The sequence below is a fragment of the Hirundo rustica genome, chromosome 2 (genome assembly GCF_015227805.2).
Source record: "Hirundo rustica isolate bHirRus1 chromosome 2, bHirRus1.pri.v3, whole genome shotgun sequence".
In the NCBI taxonomy this organism is placed as follows: Eukaryota; Metazoa; Chordata; class Aves; order Passeriformes; family Hirundinidae; genus Hirundo; species Hirundo rustica.
This window is the reverse complement of record NC_053451.1, coordinates 108,568,931-108,592,126: the sequence shown is the minus strand read 5'-3', so window position 1 is coordinate 108,592,126 and position 23,196 is coordinate 108,568,931. Positions and strand designations below refer to the sequence as shown.

General features: G+C 36.8%; 1 protein-coding gene across 7 annotated transcripts in view; it reads left to right on the top strand.

The window, feature by feature from the left end:
* DMD (dystrophin) overlaps positions 1 to 23,196 on the top strand; it is a 1,060,860-nt gene that overhangs the window by 845,676 nt on the left and 191,988 nt on the right. For all 7 annotated transcript variants that reach the window (XM_040088691.2, XM_040088709.2, XM_040088718.2 and 4 more), the window contains 2 exons: positions 18,578 to 18,750; positions 22,307 to 22,463. In XM_040088691.2, the coding sequence (XP_039944625.2) occupies positions 18,578 to 18,750; positions 22,307 to 22,463 (330 nt within the window). The remainder of the gene's footprint in view (positions 1 to 18,577; positions 18,751 to 22,306; positions 22,464 to 23,196) is intronic.

The following is a 23,196-nucleotide window of genomic DNA, read 5'->3' as shown; positions in this document are numbered from 1 at the left end:
AAATTGTGAGTGATAAATTATCAGAAGTTATGAGAAGTGGCTCTAAGCAATAGTGCCATAGCAATAAGACTATTATACCTAACAGAGAACTTCTAGTTCACAGTTCACAAACATTTTCAGGAATTCTGACACGTTTCACACGTGAACAGGGAAGGCGCAGTATCTTATGCAGAATAAATCCAACATTTCTTTGTTGCATCAGATTTAATATTCACGTACTTTGAGACTACACAGCACACGAGCAGAGCTTATTCAGGATTTTTGTCTGTGCTGCCCTTGATGAAAGCACTCAGACAAGCAAGCTGCACTGCATAGTATATACAGGATGTCACTGCATATTTAATCTAAACAGAAGTGATTTATCCCTGCAAATTGTGGAGAACAAAAGTGCTATTGTCACATTTACAGGCACAGTTTTAACAGTGGAAGTGGAGAATACACTGAAGAAAAAAGATGGACTAAACCAACATATTGATTCCTTTTGAACAATATTTCCTTGAGACCAGCAAGTTTTTGAAAGCTTCAGGCTGGAAATTTTTAGTTGAATCTTGTGAGCATAAAAAAAGATCAGAGGCTTATTTAAAGGAATAATACTTCAAATGGGAAGGTGGCTAAAATACAGTCAAGAGCAAACTATGCAGAAATTTCTGCTGTGAGTGACAGCTTTGGTGAGAACTTTGAGTCAATTGCATAGGTTTTATTTTTTGTGGACCCCAAAAATATGCACTCATTAATTCATCCTCCCTTGTTGGCTGGGATTGGGGACCTTTTAATTGTTTGATGTATTTTTTAAAGAGTCGAGTGTGTGAGTGTGCTAGGAAAGCTTGAGCTTTCTTGGCTTTACAGCCACTGTAAGGACATAAAGGATCTGCTACCATTGGAAGGGTTCAGGCTACAGGAATAAAAATTTGGAATGTGATATTCATATAGATGATTTATGTATGATGGGTTTGTGTTGATAAGGAAGTTTGGGCGAAAAAAATTCTAAAAATTTGTCTAATAGTTTTCTAAGACCCCCCACAGCAATGGGTTTGGAGTTAGATCATCTTCAAGGTCCACGTGCAACCCAAACCATTAAAGCATGAAAGTAATGACACCAGATATGAAAAAATATGGAAGGCAAAGCCCAGACTGATGTGAGTAGTTGTCAATGTTGAGTTTTGCTGAAGTGAGGACAACTAATGTGTGACTAACATATCTCAATAATGATCAGGAGCATGAACAATAGTAGAGTACACATTGCAGGTAGAAGAATCAAGTAAAATATATCAAATCATGCTTTTGCAATGTGTGTCATTTTTTAAAAATTAATCAATTTATTAATTAGCTAGAGGAAGAAAGCAAATAAAATATTTTATGATGCTATATGAGGGAGGGTTTAATATAGCAGTGTACCTACTTGCTTCCAATATGCAATTTTGAAGTTGCCAGAGTATAAATTACTGCTGATGGTGAACAGGGACCCTGAATTAAGGAAACATTTTGCAAATCAGTTAAAACAATCCCCTGATCTTAAACATTACTTAAGGAAGTAAATTTTATGCTCATGATTAGGCCCAGGATAGTTGTCAGAGCTTTATTTTAAAATAATTAAAACATGTGGGAAAGTTTCATATTGTGAAAAAAATTAAAATAAGAGCATAGATAACTCAAACTAAGAAGAATGAACAAGATGAAACTCTCTGATCCAAGGCAGGAATGTTTCATACTGGACATTTATAAAGTAGAAAGCACACAAGGCTTTCTTAAATTTCTTTCCATACACATATATATTTTAAAACTGTGCTTGCTAAAAGTTAATGTTCTTATTACTACTTTTACTACCTGTCAGCTATGGTGTCAGAAACTATGTTTTTGTCTGCTTTGTATAAGTAAATAAATATTCCAAATGGTCTTCAGGACAGATTGCTAAGGTTCAACATTAACACTAAGCATTCTTTTAAACAATTTAATGAAGTTTAAAATAAATCTTGCATTTCCACTAAGTTGCCAAGTACTGCAGAGAAGAAAAAATCCAAAAGCAAGTGTAAGATTAAAATTGTTGCTGAAGCTAGTACATGTTAGTAATTAAAAAAGACAGTTCGTTGCCTTTTTCATTTCCCATTTTTAAGCTTAAGAACCCACTCCTGCTGTGCAGAGTTAGAAGTCCATCCTGCTCCCTCTTTTGTCATCAGTACTTCTGCATGCACATAAAGACACAGATTTAACTCTTTGAGGCTATTGGAAGAGCACACAAATCTGCAGGGCCCCAGATGTACAAAGATGAAGTGACTTGTAAGCAATAATTTCTTTATACCCTCGTCATATAAAGCTAAGCCTGCTTTAGACAATGAAGTAAGCTAAGTGATTTATGTGCTGACATCCATTTATTATCTGCAAACTTACTGGGGTTTTGAGGGGTGTTTATATGCATTTAGGGTTTGTTTTGATTTTTGTGGGTTTTTTTTTTTTTTATCTTGAATATAGTTCCTCTTCTCCATAGAGGGCAAATCTCAAAGATTGATAGCAAATGCAGTTTCTCATAACTCCTTTCTCTCTTTAACTATCCTGAATAAAAGATGTTCAGTTAATTTTATATTTTCCTAATTATTTTTCCAATTCCATCCTCAAAGAAATACAAAGAAAAAAATATTTATACTCTGTTACTTAAGTGTGTAACTGCTATCAAACAGTAGCAAACAAAGTGATCTGAGTAAATGTGTAAAAAAAAGTAAGACTAATAGTGGTGGGCTTTTCAAGGATCAAAACTTGACAAGACAGAATTGGTTATTTGACAGTTACAGAATTGGCAATTAAAAAGAACACAGTAAGTATCCTATTTCTGAAGACAGGAACATGCACTGCTGTTTGATTAAAGCTGGCTTGTAGACTTTATACTTCATTCAGCCCTTGCCACTTTGTATAGAAATGTCCACAAAAGAAATAGCTTTCCACTGAAGTTTGAAGGGTGAAGCAAGAAGATGGAAGAAAAATTGTTTACAGTGAAACAAGAGGTCAGTAGAAGCTAAGCAGTTCTGTTGTGAAACAAAAAGTTAAATATCAGGAACAAATTACCAGACAAGGTCCTACAATTTTCTTTCTATAAAGGTGGTAATTGTTTGCTTATAGCATAGAATTATTTTGGCTGTTTTATGTTGTGATGGCACATCACAAGCTTTATCTAATTTGCTTTTTGCCTTTCTCTCTGGTGTGAATTTACTGGTGTGCTGAGCTGTGGGTTACATTGTCCAAAGGAGCCCATTTTGGTGTTTCAGTGTTATGCTTTATTCCTTCATTAATTCTAAACTATCTTTCTTCTTTCCTGTATATACAGTAGACATCCACTACATCTTTGTTTTCCAGCCACCTAGCCCTGGCCCAGAGACTGTGGTCAGCATCACTCTCTGTAGGGATGTGCAGTGAAACCTCTCCCTTACAGGACCCGAGGTGTGACACCTCCACCTGGCCTGGCCTGCCTGTCCCTCCTGGACAGCCTGGAGTTCTCCACCCCAGAACCCCAACTCCAGGACCTAAGCTTAGCAGAAAAAAACAGTGATACCAAGAATAAAATAGTTCTGCCTATCAAGAACATAGGCTTGAGAGCTCATTAAGGTAGAAGTTATTTTCTGTTTCAGTTCTGTTTCCTTAGGAAATTATTGGAAAATCACTGAGCAAAGAAACTTAAGGACATCTTCACTGCAACTTATCAGAAAAACAAATAAGCCAACAAACAAATAACCCCAACAATACTCATTCCTATTTGTATTTGCATCTTTCCAAAAGGAATTTTCCTGTTTTCAGTGAGACAGGGATGGCCACGCTTCTCTTCATGAGCAGTTGCAGGAGGGCATGCTGGTGAAATGGAAGTGTTATTTTTCTGATGTAATATCCTCAGTGATCTTAATTTTCTGGTTTTAGAAATTCCAGAAAATTTTATTAATGAATTCTGTGAATCCAACACGATGCTGGTCTTTAATGATTAAATATTTCAAGTTCAGATCTGTTACAGGGACATGTAACTTCAGTGATAATTTACGTATTACTAGTAATTTTAACATTTTTTTCAATCACAGGTGAAAGAAATCTCCTTAATGAAACAAATCAGTGTCTCCCACTGTTTATTTGGTTTGTAGAAGATAAAAAGTTGTAAAAATTAAACAGTTTTAAAGCATTCTTCAGATTTTTTTTCCCCGGAGATTATTATTAAAGTAAATTTGAATTATGTTCCCTCTCCAAGTCAGTCATTCATAAAATGTTCCTATTTCATTCTGGATGGGATTTTCAAGTATAACTTCAAGTGAAACTCAGAGAATAGTAGTTTCCAGGTCTGAAGTACCCCAAAAGAGTCAGTTAAACAGAAATGAGTACTGCACAGTAGTCTAGTATTTTCCCCTCTCTTCCTTTTTGGGTTGTATTTTGTGTTGGGTTTGGAGTATTTTTTTTAATATCCTAGCAATCAGTAATAACTTCAAATACCTTCCTTTAAGTCTCAGCTTGTAAAAAGGAGAAGGAGTAATTTTAATTAACTTTTTAAAAGAAAGATCTGCATGAATCTTGGGTTTTTACATAGGGTATAACCGAGCCATTGACTTGCTAGCTGTCAGGGTGCTCTTTGTAATTTTCAAGAAGGAGCTAAAACACCTGCAGTTAATTCCAAGTCAAAGGGAATTATAAAAGTCCAGCTTTTTCTTGGAACAAAGTTGCTGAGGTTTTACCACTCATTGCCAGAAATCATTCTAATATTGTAACTGCAGCATTCTGATTGATGTATATATTTCCCCATGACCTTTAGGGAATGCAGTCACATAAAAAATGTTGATATTAAATAACTGAGAAACAATATTTAGACTAATTATACTCTTTAAATGAAGATTACATGCAAAGCCAGATTACACAGAACAATAAACGTACAGTAGACTAAAGTGTTTATTGTGCCTGTTTTGAGAGGACCTCCAATGGAATTTATAGAAGTATATTTTCTATTTTAAAGGAATTAGACACCAGACTTTTCTGGGTTATCCAGGGATAGAAGAGATCTCCTTGGTTTAAGCTAGCATTGCCCTGCAGGAGACCGGAAGGATGACTTGCACAGGTCCTGATGGTGTTCTCCTCTGTAATAGGCAGCCTACAGCTGTTACATCCAGGGAGAGCTCAAGTTTTGGAATTGCTACAAAGGCAGAATGAGACATATTGCCATAACAGGGAGAGTACTGCCTCTCTTCTAAAGCAAGCCTTTTGTGTTGGGGGGAGTTTGTCAGATAGATTCAACCTGAGGGACTGGTATGAACAGCAGGGAAAAGTTGTTCTATCCAGATTCACAGCTCCTTTAAGGAACTCTTTTTCCTACAGAAGCTTGGCTTGACTGTTTAATGCCCATCAAACATTTTCCTTCCTGCTCTTGTATCCGTTTGAGCAGACCCTTAATCCTTCTGATTTGATAGTTTGCACAAGAGAGATTAAAGCAGCACTGATTGATAGAAAGTTAATCCTGGGCAACAGTTACTTTTCTATCCGTGAATTTGGGATGCTGTCTTGAGGTCTTAGGGATCACTTGCTGTTGTTGGTGAATCAGTGCAGGCTGTGCTTCAAAGCTCACATCCCATCTGCATAGAGCTTGGTGTTGTGCTGAACAGACTGTGTGTGTCTGATTCTTGGAATTAACTGTGGCAGCAAGATCATTCTGGCAGATGGCTGCAGTGGCATGTGTATGGGTATATTTGAAGGATGATGGTGTTATTCTATTTCCTGATGATCATACCTTTGCTTATGGAAAAGACTTTCCTTTTGCCTGTTTTTAATATGCAGATATATGAATTGTAAAGCCATTCCTTGGTTGTTTTTTTCTTTTTTTATTTCCTTTAATCTAAAATAACTTCTGCATAGCAAGCATGTCCTTTGGCAAGTAAATGAATGTACAAAGAGGAAATGTAAAAGGTTTGCCATATTTCCTTTTTCATCAGCTCCTAAAATTTCCTCCTGCAGACTATTTTATTTCATTTTGTTTCTTATAAGGCTGCATTCCCTTGAGATGTTGTTTAAGCAGCAGCTCCTCACTTGCGCGTGCCTTGGGCAAACAGCCTCAATTGCTGAGTAACAGACATCAGAACTCTGAGTGTCAGTGTTTGGTTTTCAGGCTTTCAGCAAGATTGCAAAGGGAACACAAAGCTCCACTGGGAAATTGAGCATCAGTATTTCATTTAGTGGTACAGTTAGATTATGAAGCACTGTGTGCGAAATGGTTTTTTTTTTCAGAAAACTCACTGATGTGGAAAGAGAATTCTGAATTTTCTCTATTACCAAGTCAAATGTATAGAAGCTGTTTGAAGATTACAGACAAATTATCAAATTTGAATTTCAGATCAACCTTTTTTTTTTTTTTTCCCTTAATTTTATAAAAAGTACTTTGGTAAAGTAGGTGAGATAAATAAGAAAGTTGCCTTTTCCACAAAGTTCCTCTCTTGTGAGGTTGGTCAGTCATGAAGTTTTCTCACAGTTAAGAGAGGAAGGTAAGCTTTTCACTGTACACAGAGAGGTTTTTATCCTAATGTTAATTAGCTGAATTTCAGTTTAACACAATAGGTATTTCAGATAAAAACAGTGTATGTGAAAAGAAGTTTTAATCTCAATGAGACCAACCACTGAACGAGTGCAGGATGCAGGTGCATTGTTATCCCTTGTTCAGTGAGTATTTACTGAATAGTGACATTACTCTGTCAGTTATGAATAGGTCTGTGGCATGAGAATTCTTTCTACACAAAATTGACTATATGTCAAATATGTGTAGATAGAAGTGGCATTACACTGAATAGTGTAACAGTGACTATTGCTATGAGTGCCTTGAGGGATATTACATTCATCCTTTTTCAGCCATAGCTTGCCTAATTTCATCTTTTAAATATCTGGGATTTCTTATGCTCATTCCACTGGGAATGAAACTTCATAAACTACTTCTGGGATATGTGTTATATTTTTACCTAGTCTCTCTCTCTCTCACACACACACTCTTCCCTTGCCTCTTGTCTGTAATTTCTGTTATTAGAAATTCATATGCAGATATTAACATATAATTGTTATAGGAATTATTTTACATAAATTCTAATAAGATAGGAAATGTATCTTTTTTTCAAGGATACAAAACATGTCATGTGTCTCTTCTTTTGTGCTTAGTTTTCTGGGCTTAAAATCCATACACAGGTTTTTTTTAATTCTCTCATGAAAGCAGTAATGATACTTCAAAGAGGATTATAGGGAAAAAAAGATATCTTTTTCCCATAGGGAACATGTAACTTCTGGGTTGTTTTTTTTTCTGTGAGCAAACTGTATTCCCTGACACAAAGGTAGAAACTACCCCTCTGTGATCACTCACATATTACACAGCAACCCAAATACCCCTGTTATAATTTCCTCACATTCTTCTTCATTCACTTTTTTTATGTACAAAAGTATTTTGAATTAGTGGGTGTTAAAATTTGAAGAGTTTTCTAAAAATCAGAACATGGTACAGTGCAATTGACAACTTTGTGAGATCAGTAATTCCTGTGGATGCAATGTGAAGAAAGCTACAAAGTTGTTTTATGTGCAGAGTAGAAATAGTTGTTGTTGATCCCACAGGAATGCAAAGTAGGTTTTTGTAAAAGTGATGCTTCTTTCTCTGAGCTTGATGCACATATATGTAAGAACTAATGAGTGTGTGTATTGGGTTTATGTGGCCAGGTTTTGGTAGCAGGGGTGTTATAAGGTGGCTTCCATAAGGGTCAATTGAGATTGGAGATAAGGAAGAATTTCTTACAACGGAGGTGTTAAAACACTGGGAAAGGCTGCCCTGATAGGTATTGGAAGCCCCATGCCTCATTCAGGGTGAGGCTGAACAGGGCCCTGAGCATCCTCGTGTAGTTGAAGATACCCCTGCCCATTGTACAAGGGTTGGACTAGACGGTCTTTAGAGGTCTCTTCCAACCCAAGCCATTTTATGATTTTATGAAAGAGTGGGAGGAAGATGATTTAAGAGCTGAATTTATGTCTTATTACCCTAATCTGATTTGACTGATAATAAAATAAACTAATTTTCCCTAGCCAAGTCTGTTTTACTCATGATGGTAACTGGAGAGTGATCTCTCCCCGTCCTTACCTTCATCCATGAGCCTTTTGTTTTATCTTCTCCCCCCAGGGCACCTGCCATCCAGCAGGGGCCAACCCACCACACTGTGCATAAACACGACATCTTTTTTTCAGAATTAAATTAAGTATGGGGCTTGTTTGTTTGTTTGTTATTAATGTGTGTTGTTTTTGTGTTGTTTTTCTTCTGATTGAATGTGAAGGAAATCTGGGAGAAGCATTTTCGGATGGCAGCAGTCCTGTTTAAACTGAACTTACCCTGCTTCTCCTGCCTACTGTCAGCAGGGTTCACACAAAAGCAGGCATTGTCGGTATCTTTGGCTGTGTCACATGAATTCTATTTAGAAGCCTCTTGTATATACAGTTGCTGCAAAAGCTGCTGTGGGAGTAAAGCAGTTATGGCAAACCAGGTTTCTGCAATAAGTGTCTTTTCCATTTAATTTTCTTTTTCATTAAAACACGACTTTGTCTCTTGAGAATTAGTTAGCATTTATTATGAACGATAAACTGACAGTCAGGTTTTTTTGTCACAATCTGATATGTTCTTTTGTCATTTCCAAGATTGCCTGTGGTACTATAAAGTGTTCTTCAGCATATTTTTTAGCTTTGGGTGTTATAACTAAATGTAGCTGAGCTGCATGTTTGGGCAAAGTCTTCAGCTTGCTGAGATACTTGAGTTCTGCTTCCAAGTGTATTCCTAAATTTTATGAATATGTGAGACTTTAGGTTAGTTTATGAACTGTTTCCTGAAGAAGTATCTCTCAGCCACACATTTATGTCACATTTAGTGTATTGTTGAGATCAATGACAAAAACATATCCAAAACTTCTGGATAATGAGAGTGACTTTGATGTGATTAGCAGTGAAGGCAAGTTACTTGCAGTGTCCTGTGTCAGCAATTTATAAAGTGTTTGATAAGTAATCTTGACGGAAGAGCCATAAAAGCAATTCCAGGGTATAAACCTGGGACTGGATGGGATACTTTTGAGTGACGGTAGAAGAGGCATATTTGATCTCTACAGAAACCTAAGTAGGAGCATGTGAATTTCCTGAAGTACTTAAGATCTGCCTGATATATTGACTTACTAACAAGAGTGCATTCTGTCTTCTGAGAGGATATCTAAGCCCTGAGTTCTTATTTAAGTTTAAAGAGAAAGAGTCTGATTCTAAATGGGAAGAGGTTTGTTTGTTTGTTTGTTTTTATTTAACTTCATATATATTTGCTCTATTACTTCCATTGCTGTATGTTCACCTCTGTTCCTTCATTAATACCAAGTATACTTCAAGTTTAAAAGTGTGCATTTCACTTTTCTTACCTTCTTGCCTCCAATTCTTGGGAGCTGGTTTTCTTATCTGGATCTAGGTGAAAACACTTACATGATTTGACCAATATGACCTCTGAATTAAAATAATTTAATTTTTATTATGATAGTGGAATTATTTCTCTTTTACTGGAATGAAGGGAAGATAGAAATAACAAGTATATTTTTTTTTCAGTTGGTGGATTTTAGAAACACAGTGATCCAAATTGGTTTTTAATGTCAAACTGATAAACATGAACAGAAGTGAATTTTCACCCCCAAGTAACTTGTCTCCTAAAAATATGTTAAGATACAGGTTTATCTCAGACTTTGCTGGTGATATCATTATTTTTTCAGTGGTATTTATCATTTTAACCTCATACCATATTTACTGTGGGAGTACATGCATCTTGCTAGTAAATCCAAGAAAATACCAAGTAATTGTTTTCAGAATGTAAATCTTATTCAGAGATCCCTTGATACAGGAATTCTGTTCAAATTTGCTTTTGATTTCTGGCTGCAGCAAAACATGGTTAGAATGCCGCAGAAAGACCAATCAAGATGATAAAGTTGCTATTTTGAAATATATTGTTTCAAATGTATTTTTTTTCAGGCTCTGAACTTTTGCCAGTTATTTGTTTATTTCAGTTACCTATTTATTTCAAGACAGTCAACATACATTATTAAAGCACCTAAAATAAATCATGCAGAACATGGTCCTGGTGTGGTTCAGCTTATTCAGAAAAACATAAAGCTGTGGAACTTCTTAGAGATGAAAACCAACGAGGATGGACCTTTCTGTCAAATTTCTCACCAGTGCAGCTCTCCAGCACAGTTGGAATGGTTGAACACCTGAGTGCAGGGCAGCAACAGCAAGTTAACGGCCAGAAGTAGAACAGCCAGAACAGCTACTCATTTTAGTTCAGCTGCAGAGTTTGAGGTGTTGACACAGTACGGGTTTAGAGGTGGAAGCCTTGGTGATGTGGTCAGCGTTGGTGTGAGCAGGCAGCTGAGGATTTTGGGTTTGAGCGTCAGAAGGAAAAGCCCACTGAGGGAGGCAGTGGCATCACCTTCCTCACAGGACAGCTGTTGGTGGCAGCGCCTCTCTGCAGCCCCCTGGTCCTGAGCCCGACAGCTTCTTCTGTTACTGTGCCAGCCCTTTTGGCAACAGCTCTTCGGGGCTGCCTGAGCCTCTGTGGCTCTGCCTGTTGTTGCATTTAGAGGGGAGTCCATCTACACAGGGAGAGGCCATAAGTGGTAACTTCGGCCTGTTGGCTTCTCACTGAGTGTTTAAACATGTGGTGCTCCTCACACTGAGCAAGCTTGAGGTTAAAACATCATCAGCAAGATAAAACTAGCTCTCCTCGTGGCAGCTTAAACCCAGCTCATGTTAATGAGTAAACTGACCAACACTTGATGAATTCTATTTTGTTGTGACAGGAACAGCCAACATCCATCGTTAGAGTGACTTTGATAACATTTGACTGCTGCACAACAGCTTTCTCTCTGTGGTAACTTTACTGGCATCTCTTGCTTAAAACCTAGGAAGTCAGAAAATCCTGAGGCCACGCTAGCATGACCTGGATTTCCACTGAAAATCAAGATGAAGTGTACTTCTGCCCTTTATGCTGCCCAAGTGCCTGCCCTTCCTGGCCCTTCCTCAGGACACCGCGAGTAGGGAGGGTTTGACACAAGTAGCACAGAAACACTGGGGTTTTTGCCACATTGCCTCCTGCATAATGCCTACCAGGTCCCAATTAACCCGTCCTTGATTAAGAACAGTTAATTGCAGTGGATCTTGCATGCTTGTACAGAGGAAGACCTGAAATAATAGAAATTCCTAACAGATCTCATTACCTAGAGAGCAATAAAAATTTCTTCTAAAAAGAGTCCTAAAACCATTATAAATACTGTTCTGCTTGATCCAGTTTGAATTGTGTGTAACATAAGAGGCCACCAGCTTCTGCTTTATGTTTTGGGTTGTTCTCTTTTCATAAGAGTTCATGGTTTGGTTTTTTTTTGTAATAATTGAGAATTACGTTATGAAACTGGCATACCAATTATTTTTCTCCATACATCAACAATATCGCCAATAAAAACTTCAAATGTCAGAATATTTGTTTTCTAAAGAAAAGAAGATTGCAAAAATTATTTATAACAGAAGAAATTAGGGTAATGTTTCAAACAGAAATAGTTTCTTTTTAGTATAAAATGCCTTTAATTTTTATTTTAAATGGATCTGAAAGAGGATTTTATATGTTTTTGTATTTAGGGAAGGATGAATGTACATATGAGTATCATAGGTGCTAAAACATGAGATGCATGTTGGTTACATGTCGGCGTACTGTGAAACAAATATACAGTTCTTTATGTACAAATAATTTTTCTTCTAGGAAAGGTCATCTATAATTAACTGATATCAGATATTTTTCAGATATTATTGGTTGGTGAAAGAAGAAAAAGACTTGTCCTTTCATCTTTCATGAGATTTTTTTTTTTTTTCTTCCGACCTAGATACAGTTGTGTATTTTACAACTGTGTAAAAATTTCCTGTTGTAAAAGGAAATCAGTATTAATTTGAAGTACCGGAATGTCAGCAGAACCGAAAGATGTAAATGCTCTCCAAACTATGCAACAGGACTTTAGGACCTTGCAAGAGTAACTAAGTGGAAGCAAATGTTCCTGTAAAGGAAGATGTTCTTTGTGCTGTTACTGTTTGATCTCTGGAAAGCGGGGAGAGGAAAACTTAGACATACTGAAAGCAGCAGCATAATTATTTTGCTGCAGAAAGGTTGCCAAAAGATTGACAGGATGAGTGTGCTGACAGCATGAGCAGGTGGAATGGGATCAGATATTCACTGGAGTACGGGGGTTGGGACGTGCATATTTGGTGGGAGAAGACTACCTTCTAAAATCTGGAAAGCCCTGCTAGTTTGTAATGGGCCTTACGATTTTGCTTTTGGAAAACTGTGTGTATGATTCTATGCACATTTATGCTGTTTTCCTCCTACTCACTCAAATCTCAAACACAGATTTCAAAGGCGGATAGCTAAGCCCATTCTTAGACATCTCAGTAGAGGTGGCTGATTTTCTGACACACAGAACACTTGCAACTCCTACTTGAAAAATGTGCTTTGTTTGCTTTGTTGGATTGTCTTGCCTGAAAGAGAGTACAGGCTATGTTAGTAAAATACATATTTATATTTTATACCATACAGTATAAGTTCTTCATTTTTGTGGCTACAAGGAATTTTTCTTCATTAGTGTAACCTCAGACTAACACAATGTTTCTTTCTATTTAAGGTTTCCATCTAGATATAATCACAAGAAAAGTAGACAGTGAAAATAATAATTTCCATTGAGGTCACTATTATCAGAATAGGATATATATCTCTAGACAAGGATCAAATCCTAAATGAAAATATAAATGCAGAAATATTTATTTCTTTAAATGTTTGTTTCTTTATTTAATATATTTATTCATATTTTCATTACATGTAAATGAATGCAAGGGTTTTCTCAGTCTTCAAAAAACCTCTTCAAGAAGTCCACAAATTCCTTCCAAACACATGGAATTAGCTAATAATTGAATTGATTATCTAATAATTGAATTAATTGCTAGAAGTCTCAAAACCATTATTATTTTGCTATGATCAAGGGAGAAATACAAGACCTTGTCCTATGGGCAAAAGGTTTTTTGAATAAATATCTCCACATTAGTATATGTTCAAATTTTTGTGTTAGCAGTCTTAAAGTGTTGCTATTCCAAAGCTGAGGCAGCCCAACGTAAATGAAATCAAGAAGCCCACACTGCAGTTAGTGTCAGCAAGAGATTGCTGCATCCTTAGATGCACCATGAAGTCTCTTGCAATCTGAATATAACCTAAATTGAAGGCTCTTTTGCCTGTTTGTAAAAATATTGTTTTCTGAAAACAGGGCCAAACTTGCTAAAGAAAGCTTTTTTTAATCTTCTGTTAGATGAAATTAGCATTTGAATATGAAGTTTGGTCACATCTTTATTCTGGGACTTGTAGAATTAAACCATAACAATGATAGATGCAACTTAACACAGATTGCTTTCTGCAGGGCAAAGTTATACTTTTGGCTGCCATTCATCAGCACTTGATTCTCTCCTAGAGGATTAGCTCTTACCCTTTTTTATCTTGAAAAATGTGTTGAGAAACCAGAAATGCCTTAATTATGTTCATAAGCTTGTCTTCACAATGGAAAAGACCTTTTTATCGTTCTTTTTAATCAAGTCATTAGCATGAAACTCAGAGATGTAATCATACCAGACTGGAATTGGGGTCATGCCATAGGCTAGCTGAATAGGAGGCTTCTTGGCATGATGATGTATGGCCATTTCACAACAATGCTTTTAACTCAGTAAGCCTGCCTTTTAATTATATTTTAAATCTCATTTGAGAAGTTTTTATCATTATGTAAATTGTTCAGTGAATGGTCTCATTCTGAGACTCAATAAAAGTTTTGCTTATGGACTGGGAGAGAAAATTACTTAAAAGCTTGATGGGGGAATGAGTAGCATCAAAAAAATAAAAATAAAAATAAAAAAAGGGAAACCCAATTCCAACAACCAGTTCTTGAAAGAGCTATGACATTTAAAGGAGAGAACTTCCAAGGGACCAGAATCTGCTTGCAAATCAGCAGAAATGTTTCACTGGTTTGTTCCATCATTTATCTAAATCATAGAATCTTCAGATGCAAATGCTCTCTTTCAAAAAAATATACATTTCTTTCTGTTCAAATGGTAACAACCAGCTTACAAGGAGAGACTGCCATAAAGCCTAGTGCAAACTGGTCTTCTGTGCCAAAACCAGAAGAAACAGATCAAGTGCACCTTGCACTGCATGTATCACTCAGGTGCTCCAAATGCATTTGACTTGCTGTGCTGTAGCCCTCAATTCAACACCTCCAGAACTGTAACACTCACAAAACTATCCCTCTGTCTAGCAGACAGGAGAATAAGCTCTGATACTGAAAGTTGTACTATGTGCATGGATTTCTGTGCCTCCAAAGGCTGCTGGAGTGCCAAGGCACTGAAAAAATGTCTCAAACTCGCTGAACCCTCACACAGAGTTTATGCTTTAGGCAGAATCAGAAGTTTAGAGTTTGGGTGTAATTAAATGAAATCAAGTGGGATGATTAATTTGAAATCCAATTGCTAAACTGCTACAATGTGCTTTACAGAGCTGCAAATAAAGGAAAACTAGGGTCCTTTAATTTCTTTAAATTATTGCATAATGAATTTTTCCTACCTTGTATGAAAGATAAATGTTTTGTCAGCTGTGCTGCATTGATTACCATGTTTTAGTATGAATCATCTCTAGTCCAAGAAAGAGAGCTAATTCCTTCTTTCTAGGGCTTTGTTTTACTTCCAGACTACCAATCCCTCTGGTGTATTGCCAAAATAATGGCAGATTTCGACATGTGCCATGCCCTTTATATATCATGTCTCTATATTGCGTGTGTGTTATGAAGGATATTGGCACTGATTAATTGTTTCTGCTAAGGTGTCTCAAACCATATTGAATTCCTGTAGGACTAGCTGTGCTGTGTGGAAGCTGACAGAACTTTGAGTGCATGGGATTTCACAGAGGCACCTCAGCTGCCCTTAGCAGGGCTCTGGGTAAAATAAAACCCATGGAGCCACACGGGAATTTTTTTTTTTCTGGCTAATGTATTAGGGCAGTGAGGATCTGTGCTTCCATGGAGAATGGGAGCAGTCATTCCAAGGGGGAACAACTGAATTGAGAAAGTGAAAAATACACCCATCCCCTAGCTTTTTGGCAGCATTGTGTGTGCTCACTTACCACATTAATGTACTTTCCTAAAATCATGTGTGCTGGATTCAAGAGCTCAGGACAAAAGTGAAACAGCAAGAGCAACTTTCCTCACCCTGTTTTGCCCAACGAGATTGTTTTCCACAAGACAAAATGCATTTCATCTCTTTATCACCCTAGTTCTGTGTCTTAGTTGTGCACTTATTCTATATAATAAAATAATATAAATACACATTTTTAAATGTGTAGACACCTCAAATATCTGTTCAGCAAATTTTCTACGAACTAATATTATGGTGCCTTTTGTCATCTAGCCTGTATAGTTCATCTTAATAAAGGAGGACTTCACTCAGCACCTAATGGAGTTGCAATTCTTTCCAGGAAGTTCAGCCCACTCTAAGCAATAACTTGTGATCAAAAGGATGCTTTTCTTTTTGTTCTCTCCTCTTTTTAAGAGCACATAGCCAATCTTTTTTCAACACAGTCTCAGTAATAACAACTACAGCAAAAAATGTAGCATACACTACAACTGTAACTCGGTAGGATTATACCAGGATTGATATTTTTTTATCCTCTGTAGTCTTTTCATGTGTTTGGGAAATACAAAAGTGATATAAATAATATATGTTTAGCATATATGCTATGCTTCTTAGTATGGCATGTAATGGCAGCATATTTTGCAAATATTTTAGCAATTTTGAGATAAAATAGCTCTTCCTGCTTTACTGTTGTCAAGAAAAATAATCTAATTCATAATCTGGCTTTAAAACCTGGATTTCTTTATTACAGAAAACAAATAAAATGTGTATAGATCTTTTTCTTATATGCTCTTTGCTTCTCTTGGGATGTGTAAGTGTCACAAAGAAAGGTTCTGAAATGCACCAACCTAAAAGGAGCAAATGTTGTTGTTGTCTTGCTTACTTGTTGGTGTAGGCTTCCTGCTTAGCTGCAATAAACTATTTTTGGGAGCAGCAGCAGAAGTGCCATATACACAAGTAATTTGGAATAAAGGAAACTCGGTCTTGAATATTAAGCTTCTGATAAGAATACTTCACTTTTCATGTTCGTTGCCCACTTAACTGCCCAGATATGTCGTGATACTATGTACTGTTCTGAAATTAAAAAAGGATGTGGTTTGCTTTTATATTTAGAATTATGTATGTGTCTGGACAAAGACATAAAATATGTAGTGGAAAGGGATTTTTCCTTAAATTTTGTCTTATACAATGCTCTGAGTATATGTGTAGTAAAATACAATGAGGACATACATTTGACAGCTTCCTACTGTGAATAGTTATTCAACGTGTTTCACGGCACATGTTCTTGCCAAGGCAAAGGAACAACTTTGTAATTTCAGTGTTTCCATCACAACCCTGAAAGCTAAGAACTTTGTGCAAGAGGTAGTGCATGTAATTCTTTTGTCCAATAATAGATTTATTGTTTATTAAATGTAGGAGGACCTTAGTACTAGACAGATATTAACAGTTAAATTTTTACTGTGAACTTTATCCTTCTTGCACATTGTCTCAGCTGTTCACATCAGTATTGTTATACTTAACCTAGTGTAAATAGCATCTCCAAATACATGGAAGGAAAGAAATTTGATAATAGAGTATTCTTCATTCAAGTAAACAAAAATGAAGTATCACAGCTGGAAGTTGATGCTAGCAACATTCAGACTTGAAATAAAATTCAATTTTTCAAGTAAGGACATTCATACCTGGAATATTGTACATTTTAATGTACCTTAATAATGCCATTTTAAAAAATATAAATTGCCTGAACAACAATAAATACATACAGTGTTTATAGTACAGTTATATTCTGCAGAGTTACCTCTAAAGTACATCAAACTCATTCCAAAGTACTTTCCTTCTTGAATGACAATAGACAAGTGAAATAGTTGGAGAAGGATTCTTACTCTGTACCAATGTTGCTAGCTCACCTTAAAACTTCCCCAAATATGATGCTAGTCATTGCTGGGAAAGTTATCCAGTTTAAGGACATTTGGAACAGCAGTAGGTGAACAAGGACAATCTACTCATGTTTCAGTGCAGATAACATTGCACTTAAAATATCAAATAAAACCAATTCAATTAAGAACACACCAAGTAGACAGATTGTGTGCTCCCCTCTTTCAAAGTCATTCTTCTGAAGAAAATTACAACAAATTTCCATTGGGGACTATCTGTGATGCTCAGTTAGTGCTGGGTCTTTTTCTCAAATGCCATAAATCATTTCTTTTCCCTACTTTATCTCTAGCACTCCCATTTCAGGCAGCAAGAAACCACTACCAGAAATCTTAGTGCTCCAGCAAACCAGGAGAAAATGTGGAGCTTTATTCTCTATTCATTATTTCTTTGTGTGTTTGTGCGCTTCTTTGTTTGAAAGTAAAAGTACTTTTGTGCAGATGTGGCTGCATATAAAGTACATGTACACTCATTCATGTACGTGTTGAATTTTTTTTTTTTTTGTTTAATTCCATTTTATGACCTTGATTCAACCACTGCTCTCTGCAAATTAATCTGACCTTGTGGAGCTGCAGCGTGCAAACGTCTTGGGGAAGGGCAGCCAGCGTACAAAGGCTGCATTGAGCGTGTGGGCAGGCAGGAATGCTGGTACCAGGCAGCTCTCTAAAGAATGTTCTTTTGGCAGAAACAGCCGTGCTAAAAATGAGGGGGAAAAAATGAATTCAAAATTTAGAGCTGGCCTGCAGTTACGAGGCGATAAGAAAAGTTGGCTGTTCAACATGAGCTGCCAGTTGCATATTCTAGGTCCTTGCTATTCTCAGGCCCTCCTACAGCCGTGGCCCCAACCAGTGTTTTGATACAGCACAAAGTGGCTGTTTATTGCTATTGACTGCTGAGGCCTGTGCTCCAAAATGCGTTCTGTCAACAGAATGTAAGTGAACTTGGCATTTTAAAGCCCGGCTGCTGCAGACGCCTAGTTTTCTTGGAATTGCCATGCAGCAGAACCGGTGTTGCAGTCCCCAGCTCAAACTGAAAATGTTGCACAGGAAGACGTATCATGTGAAGGTCAGATTTACCTGAGATCCTGAGGATTTTGTGTTTCTTTACTTTTCCCACACCAGCACAGTAAATGTATCTTGTCCTTGCTTTGTTGCCGGTCAAAGGCTACACCTTTAGCTTTCTAAACTTTGTTCCTTATGCTCCGTATGGAAAAAAACATCATATTCAATGAAAATGGCCTTCGTGTGAAAGGGAAACATGGCTTGGTATTTGGGACATGATGTCGCTGTAAAAGGAGTAAGCAAAATCTGTGCTCTGTGTTGCACTGAGGATTTTTCCACTCTTTTGAAAAATCATAATTTCTGTGATTTTTTAAAGAAATCAGATACATTGTTTTCCATTGATTCCATAGGAACTACAGGCAGAAATTGATGCTCACACTGACGTCTTTCACAACCTGGATGAAAATGGGCAGAAAATCCTGAGGTCCTTGGAAGGCTCTGAGGATGCAACCCTGCTGCACAGACGTCTGGATAACATGAACCTCAGATGGAATGAACTTAGGAAGAAATCTCTAAACATTAGGTAGGACCTGAACCTAAGCAAAAGTTTACCATTGGTGTATTACATGGAATGCTACAAATTGCAAGTAAAATGGTTTAATTTTGTTTCTGTTAGCACTGTTTTTGTCTATTTTGAAATTATTTGTGCTGCTTTGGATGTTGGCTTAACTTTGTAAGAATGATTAGGTCTTTTGGTGTGAAAATGATAGTAGAGGATTAGGATTTGAGGCGTATGATGAAATTTTGTAATTACAGAGAGAAAGATTGACATATTTAAACAGTAACTGTACCCCCTCTAAATGTGGACTTTTCTTCTAGAACTGGGTATGACTTATCAGTGAGTCATGAAAGAAAGTGATTAAATAACCAATATTTATGATAAGCTTTATTTTAAAGACTGCTATTTCCAGTGCAAACTAAAAATATCCTCACAAATGAGAAGACAAATGATTTAAGGTTTTAACTGTTGTCAGGAGGGTAGACAGAATTGCTAAATAAAATCTAGGGGTAAAAAAAAAATCCATAGGTAGTATCATGAGAGGAAACACTTTTGTTTGCAAGGAGAAATATAATAATTGGTTACATTACAAATTATCAAGTGGTCATTCAGGCTTCAATGGACTAAAGGTTTCATTTTGAAAGAAATTTTCCCAGGAGATTTTCTCCAAAAATACGGCTTCTGCAATAGACAGCCCAGCTCAGTTGCAGTCTTGGGCATTTTTTCATTTTCTCACCTGATGTGTGTTGGTGGTAGTTCAAAGGGCAGCAAAAGACAGAAGTGTTTTCCAAAGTAATGTATGAAATATTAGCTTTTTTCAGCTCAGGTCCTGAGGGAGGTCAGGCTGTGTAATGACAAAAACCATCTCCTTATCATCAATCATTTAAAATAAATGAAGGCTGTGAGTTGAAAAGATATGAGTAACTGAAGAAAAAAAGAGACATTTTCCCTTTTTTTTTTTTTTTTTTTTTTTTCCCTGAGGAGCAACAGAAGAGTGATAAAACCCATCAAAGTGTGAGGGTGGTTTTTTGTTTTGTTTTGTTTTTTTTGTTTGCGTACATTTTACCCATGAACTTGCTCAAACACAGTGATTTTTGAGATTAAAAAGCCAGTTGTCCAAATATCAGTAATTAAACGTATGGGACTTTCTGTCTTTCATTTTTTTCAGTTTAATGTATTGCTGTCATTAATTGAGTCAGAAGCAGTAAACCCCAGTTATATCACAGTGACTTCCTGCATTGTACAAACAAACTTCCCCTCTAAAATCTGTGCTTCCAATAAAAGGCTTAAGGTTTTCAACAACTTACTGATTAGGATAAGAAACAATTCTCGGATTCTCAAGCATTCAGTTTACGTGTTGCTGGCCACCAGACTAATTGAAAAGGTTCTTCCCAGTCTGCTTGTTTGAAGCTTTTTCTATCCATAGCACAGAATGGAATAGATTTCATCATAACTAGCAATGCTTACACAAAAGAAGGATTAGAGAAGACATATGAAATGTTCTCCAGGCAGAAGGGAAGGTCAGAGCACAGCAGCAGTAACAAAAGCCGTTCAGGTCACTCGTTTTGCATTTTTTCCCTGTAAAGCCAGATCTGGGGAAGTAGGGAAAAAGTGTTCGCCTCCATTTGTTGCCCTTCTCCAGAAGAGGTGGAAGCTTGCCTACGCCACGATAAACAGGAAGCAAGAGAATTTGCCTGAATCAGAAACTTTGCTCCTTGACTGTCTCTTGTCCTAAAATCCTGTGGTCCTTGCTCTGGTTGTTGCCTCCCTCAGCTCTCCATAAATATCCCTGCTTCTCTCCCCTTGCCACTTTCAGAGGTACCATAGAATGAAAGAATGGTTTAGATTGGCAGGGGCTGTAAAGATCATCCAATGCCAACCCACTGTCATGGGCAAGGACACCTTCAGGTTGCTCAAAGTTACATCCAGCCTGGTCTCAAACACTTCCAGGGGTGGAGCATCCACAACTTTTCTGGACAATCTGTTCTAGTACCTCACCACCCTAACTGTAAATAATTTATGATATATAAACAAATATATAATCTAAATCTTTTAGCATGCAGGGCCCTCTCTAGACTTCACTGCCTGCAGGACTGGCCTCCCCCTGATGTGGAGCAGTTTTGCCCCAGCTCCCAGATGCCCTGCGAGAGAAGAGATCAAAAGGCCAGGTCTATGTGTGTCCTTCACATGTAGCATTTAAGTTTGAAAAAAGAGATTTTCCGTTAGCTCACATACTTTGAGAGCAGCTGAATTTTCTGTCAGTGTGTGGCTGATCTGTCACTTTTCTTTCTCTTTCCTTGCTACTTTATTACCTGATGTAAGAGGTTGGAAAGAAGACAGGATTCATAGAGCATTTCAGAGAAATGCAACTGTCCCTACCTTCATCAATTCCTCCTTTCCATATCCAAGCTAAGTAATAAGGTTTGCAAAAATGCTGAGTCCATATTTTTCACATTTCTTTATAGGATGTTATATATAAGGTATGGGAGTAGAAGTCTTAGTGTCAGAAAAGAATGATTTTATAAGCAATCACTGTAGAAGAGGATTAATGCTATGTGAACAAAGCTAGAACTTAAACAGAAATGTATGAAATAAAAGAAAATTTGTCTTTATTTTCCTGCACATTTTTTCACTTTACTGTTATGTAATAATCATTTGATTTGAGTTACTGAGAGGATTTCTTACATTTCTTGGAGGTGAATTAGGATTTTTCTCCCAAACCAGAAATTAAAAAATAGCATATTCGTAAGTCCAGAAAGACAAAATTTTAGTGGGGTTTATCTACAGTACAGAGAAAATTGAAGACTTTATCAGTCCAGCCACAGAAAACAGTTGCTGAAATTTAGAAGCTCAATACTTGATGCCCAAAACCACATTTAAGCATATACAGAGGAAATCTTTAGAAAATGTCATCATGATGCAGACCTTTTTTGTGTAAAATGATATTTTTTCTTTTTAATTTTCCCAGTGTTTCAAATAGTTTCATTCACACCACTGTTAAAATAGCACTGACATTTGGCTAGATAGTGTATTAGGATTTGTAATTGGCTTTAACAATTTCCTTGTGACATTTTTTTTAAAGAATGACATCGGTTCTCTTATTTTAAAAAGTTAAGAGAATGAATCTTGTATAAGTTTAATGGTTTGTGGAGTGGTTTAGAGAAATGCTTGCTCTTCACTGATCTGGAAAACTACTCTCTACTATATTTCAGGTAAATAATGTCCTAGTAATTCTAAGTGGTGACTACATTTCTCATGCTAGTTCTGCATAATAATTGTGCACTTCCAGTGAGACTGACAATTCAGCACAGCCATTATTCACTGCTGAAGAGGAAAACTAAAAAGCAAGAAAAAAACCCCCAACCAATCAAAAACAAAAATCAGGAGATGTGATAAAAGCCAGGACTTTGGAACCAAATTTAAATCTGTGTTGCCTGAATCTAATTCAAAGTTACTGAAGCTATTGAAAAATCATTAACTTAATGAAACACTGGGATCTTTCTCAGTAAATACGTTTGTACATTTTGGGTTTTACTTCCACAGTGCCTGAATCTGTCTTATATTTAACACATGCTTTCAGATCACATTTGGAAGCCAGTACCGACCAGTGGAAGCGATTACATCTCTCTCTTCAGGAACTTTTGGCATGGCTGCAGTTGAAGGAGGATGAATTAAAACAGCAAGCACCCATTGGTGGAGATCTTCCCACTGTGCAGAAACAGAATGATATTCATCGGGTATGTTTTTTGGGTTTTTTAATTATCTTTTGGTCATTGCTTTTTCCTTTGCAGGCTGGTGCTTCATGACACAGTCCTTGTTGGAAAGAAGTCCAGCTGTAGCTTTCAAACACAGCAGAGAAAATCAGCCTTCTGGAGAAGGAAGTGTTAGCAACCATGACCTTTAGAGACCTATCACAGACAGGCAGATTTCATAGCCAGAATAATTACTGACCTAGTAATTTTTGAGGATTAAATAAGTGGTTCTGATTTTTTTTCTAGATCAGGCATTCCAACTTCATGTTTACTTTTTGAAACCTTGGTTTGGATTTTGGGAACATTTGTGACAAGAGTAGCTGGTATCAGCTCTATTGCACAACTCCACACCATGAAATTATTGTGACAACTGTCTGTGGTTTATACTGGTTTAATCAGGGAATTCTTATGGAAAGACCATAGCAGAGCATCATATGGGGGACCATTCTAGACTAAGATGAAAAGGGAACCTAAATGGAACACTTGTACAGGAAGTTGTTTGTTTGTTTTTCAAACCCACCAAATTAACAACCCTCAGAATACTTCAGAACAATTCTTCAAACAAAGATTCACACTGATTTTTTGTTGTGGTGAGGGTATCCTTAAAGTATGTCTCCTGTGTTTAACCAATTCACATTAGTCTGATGCTAATCCAACGTTTACTTTCACCGAAACAATCTTTAATTTCATATATCATTGAGGTCTATTCAGGTCTGAG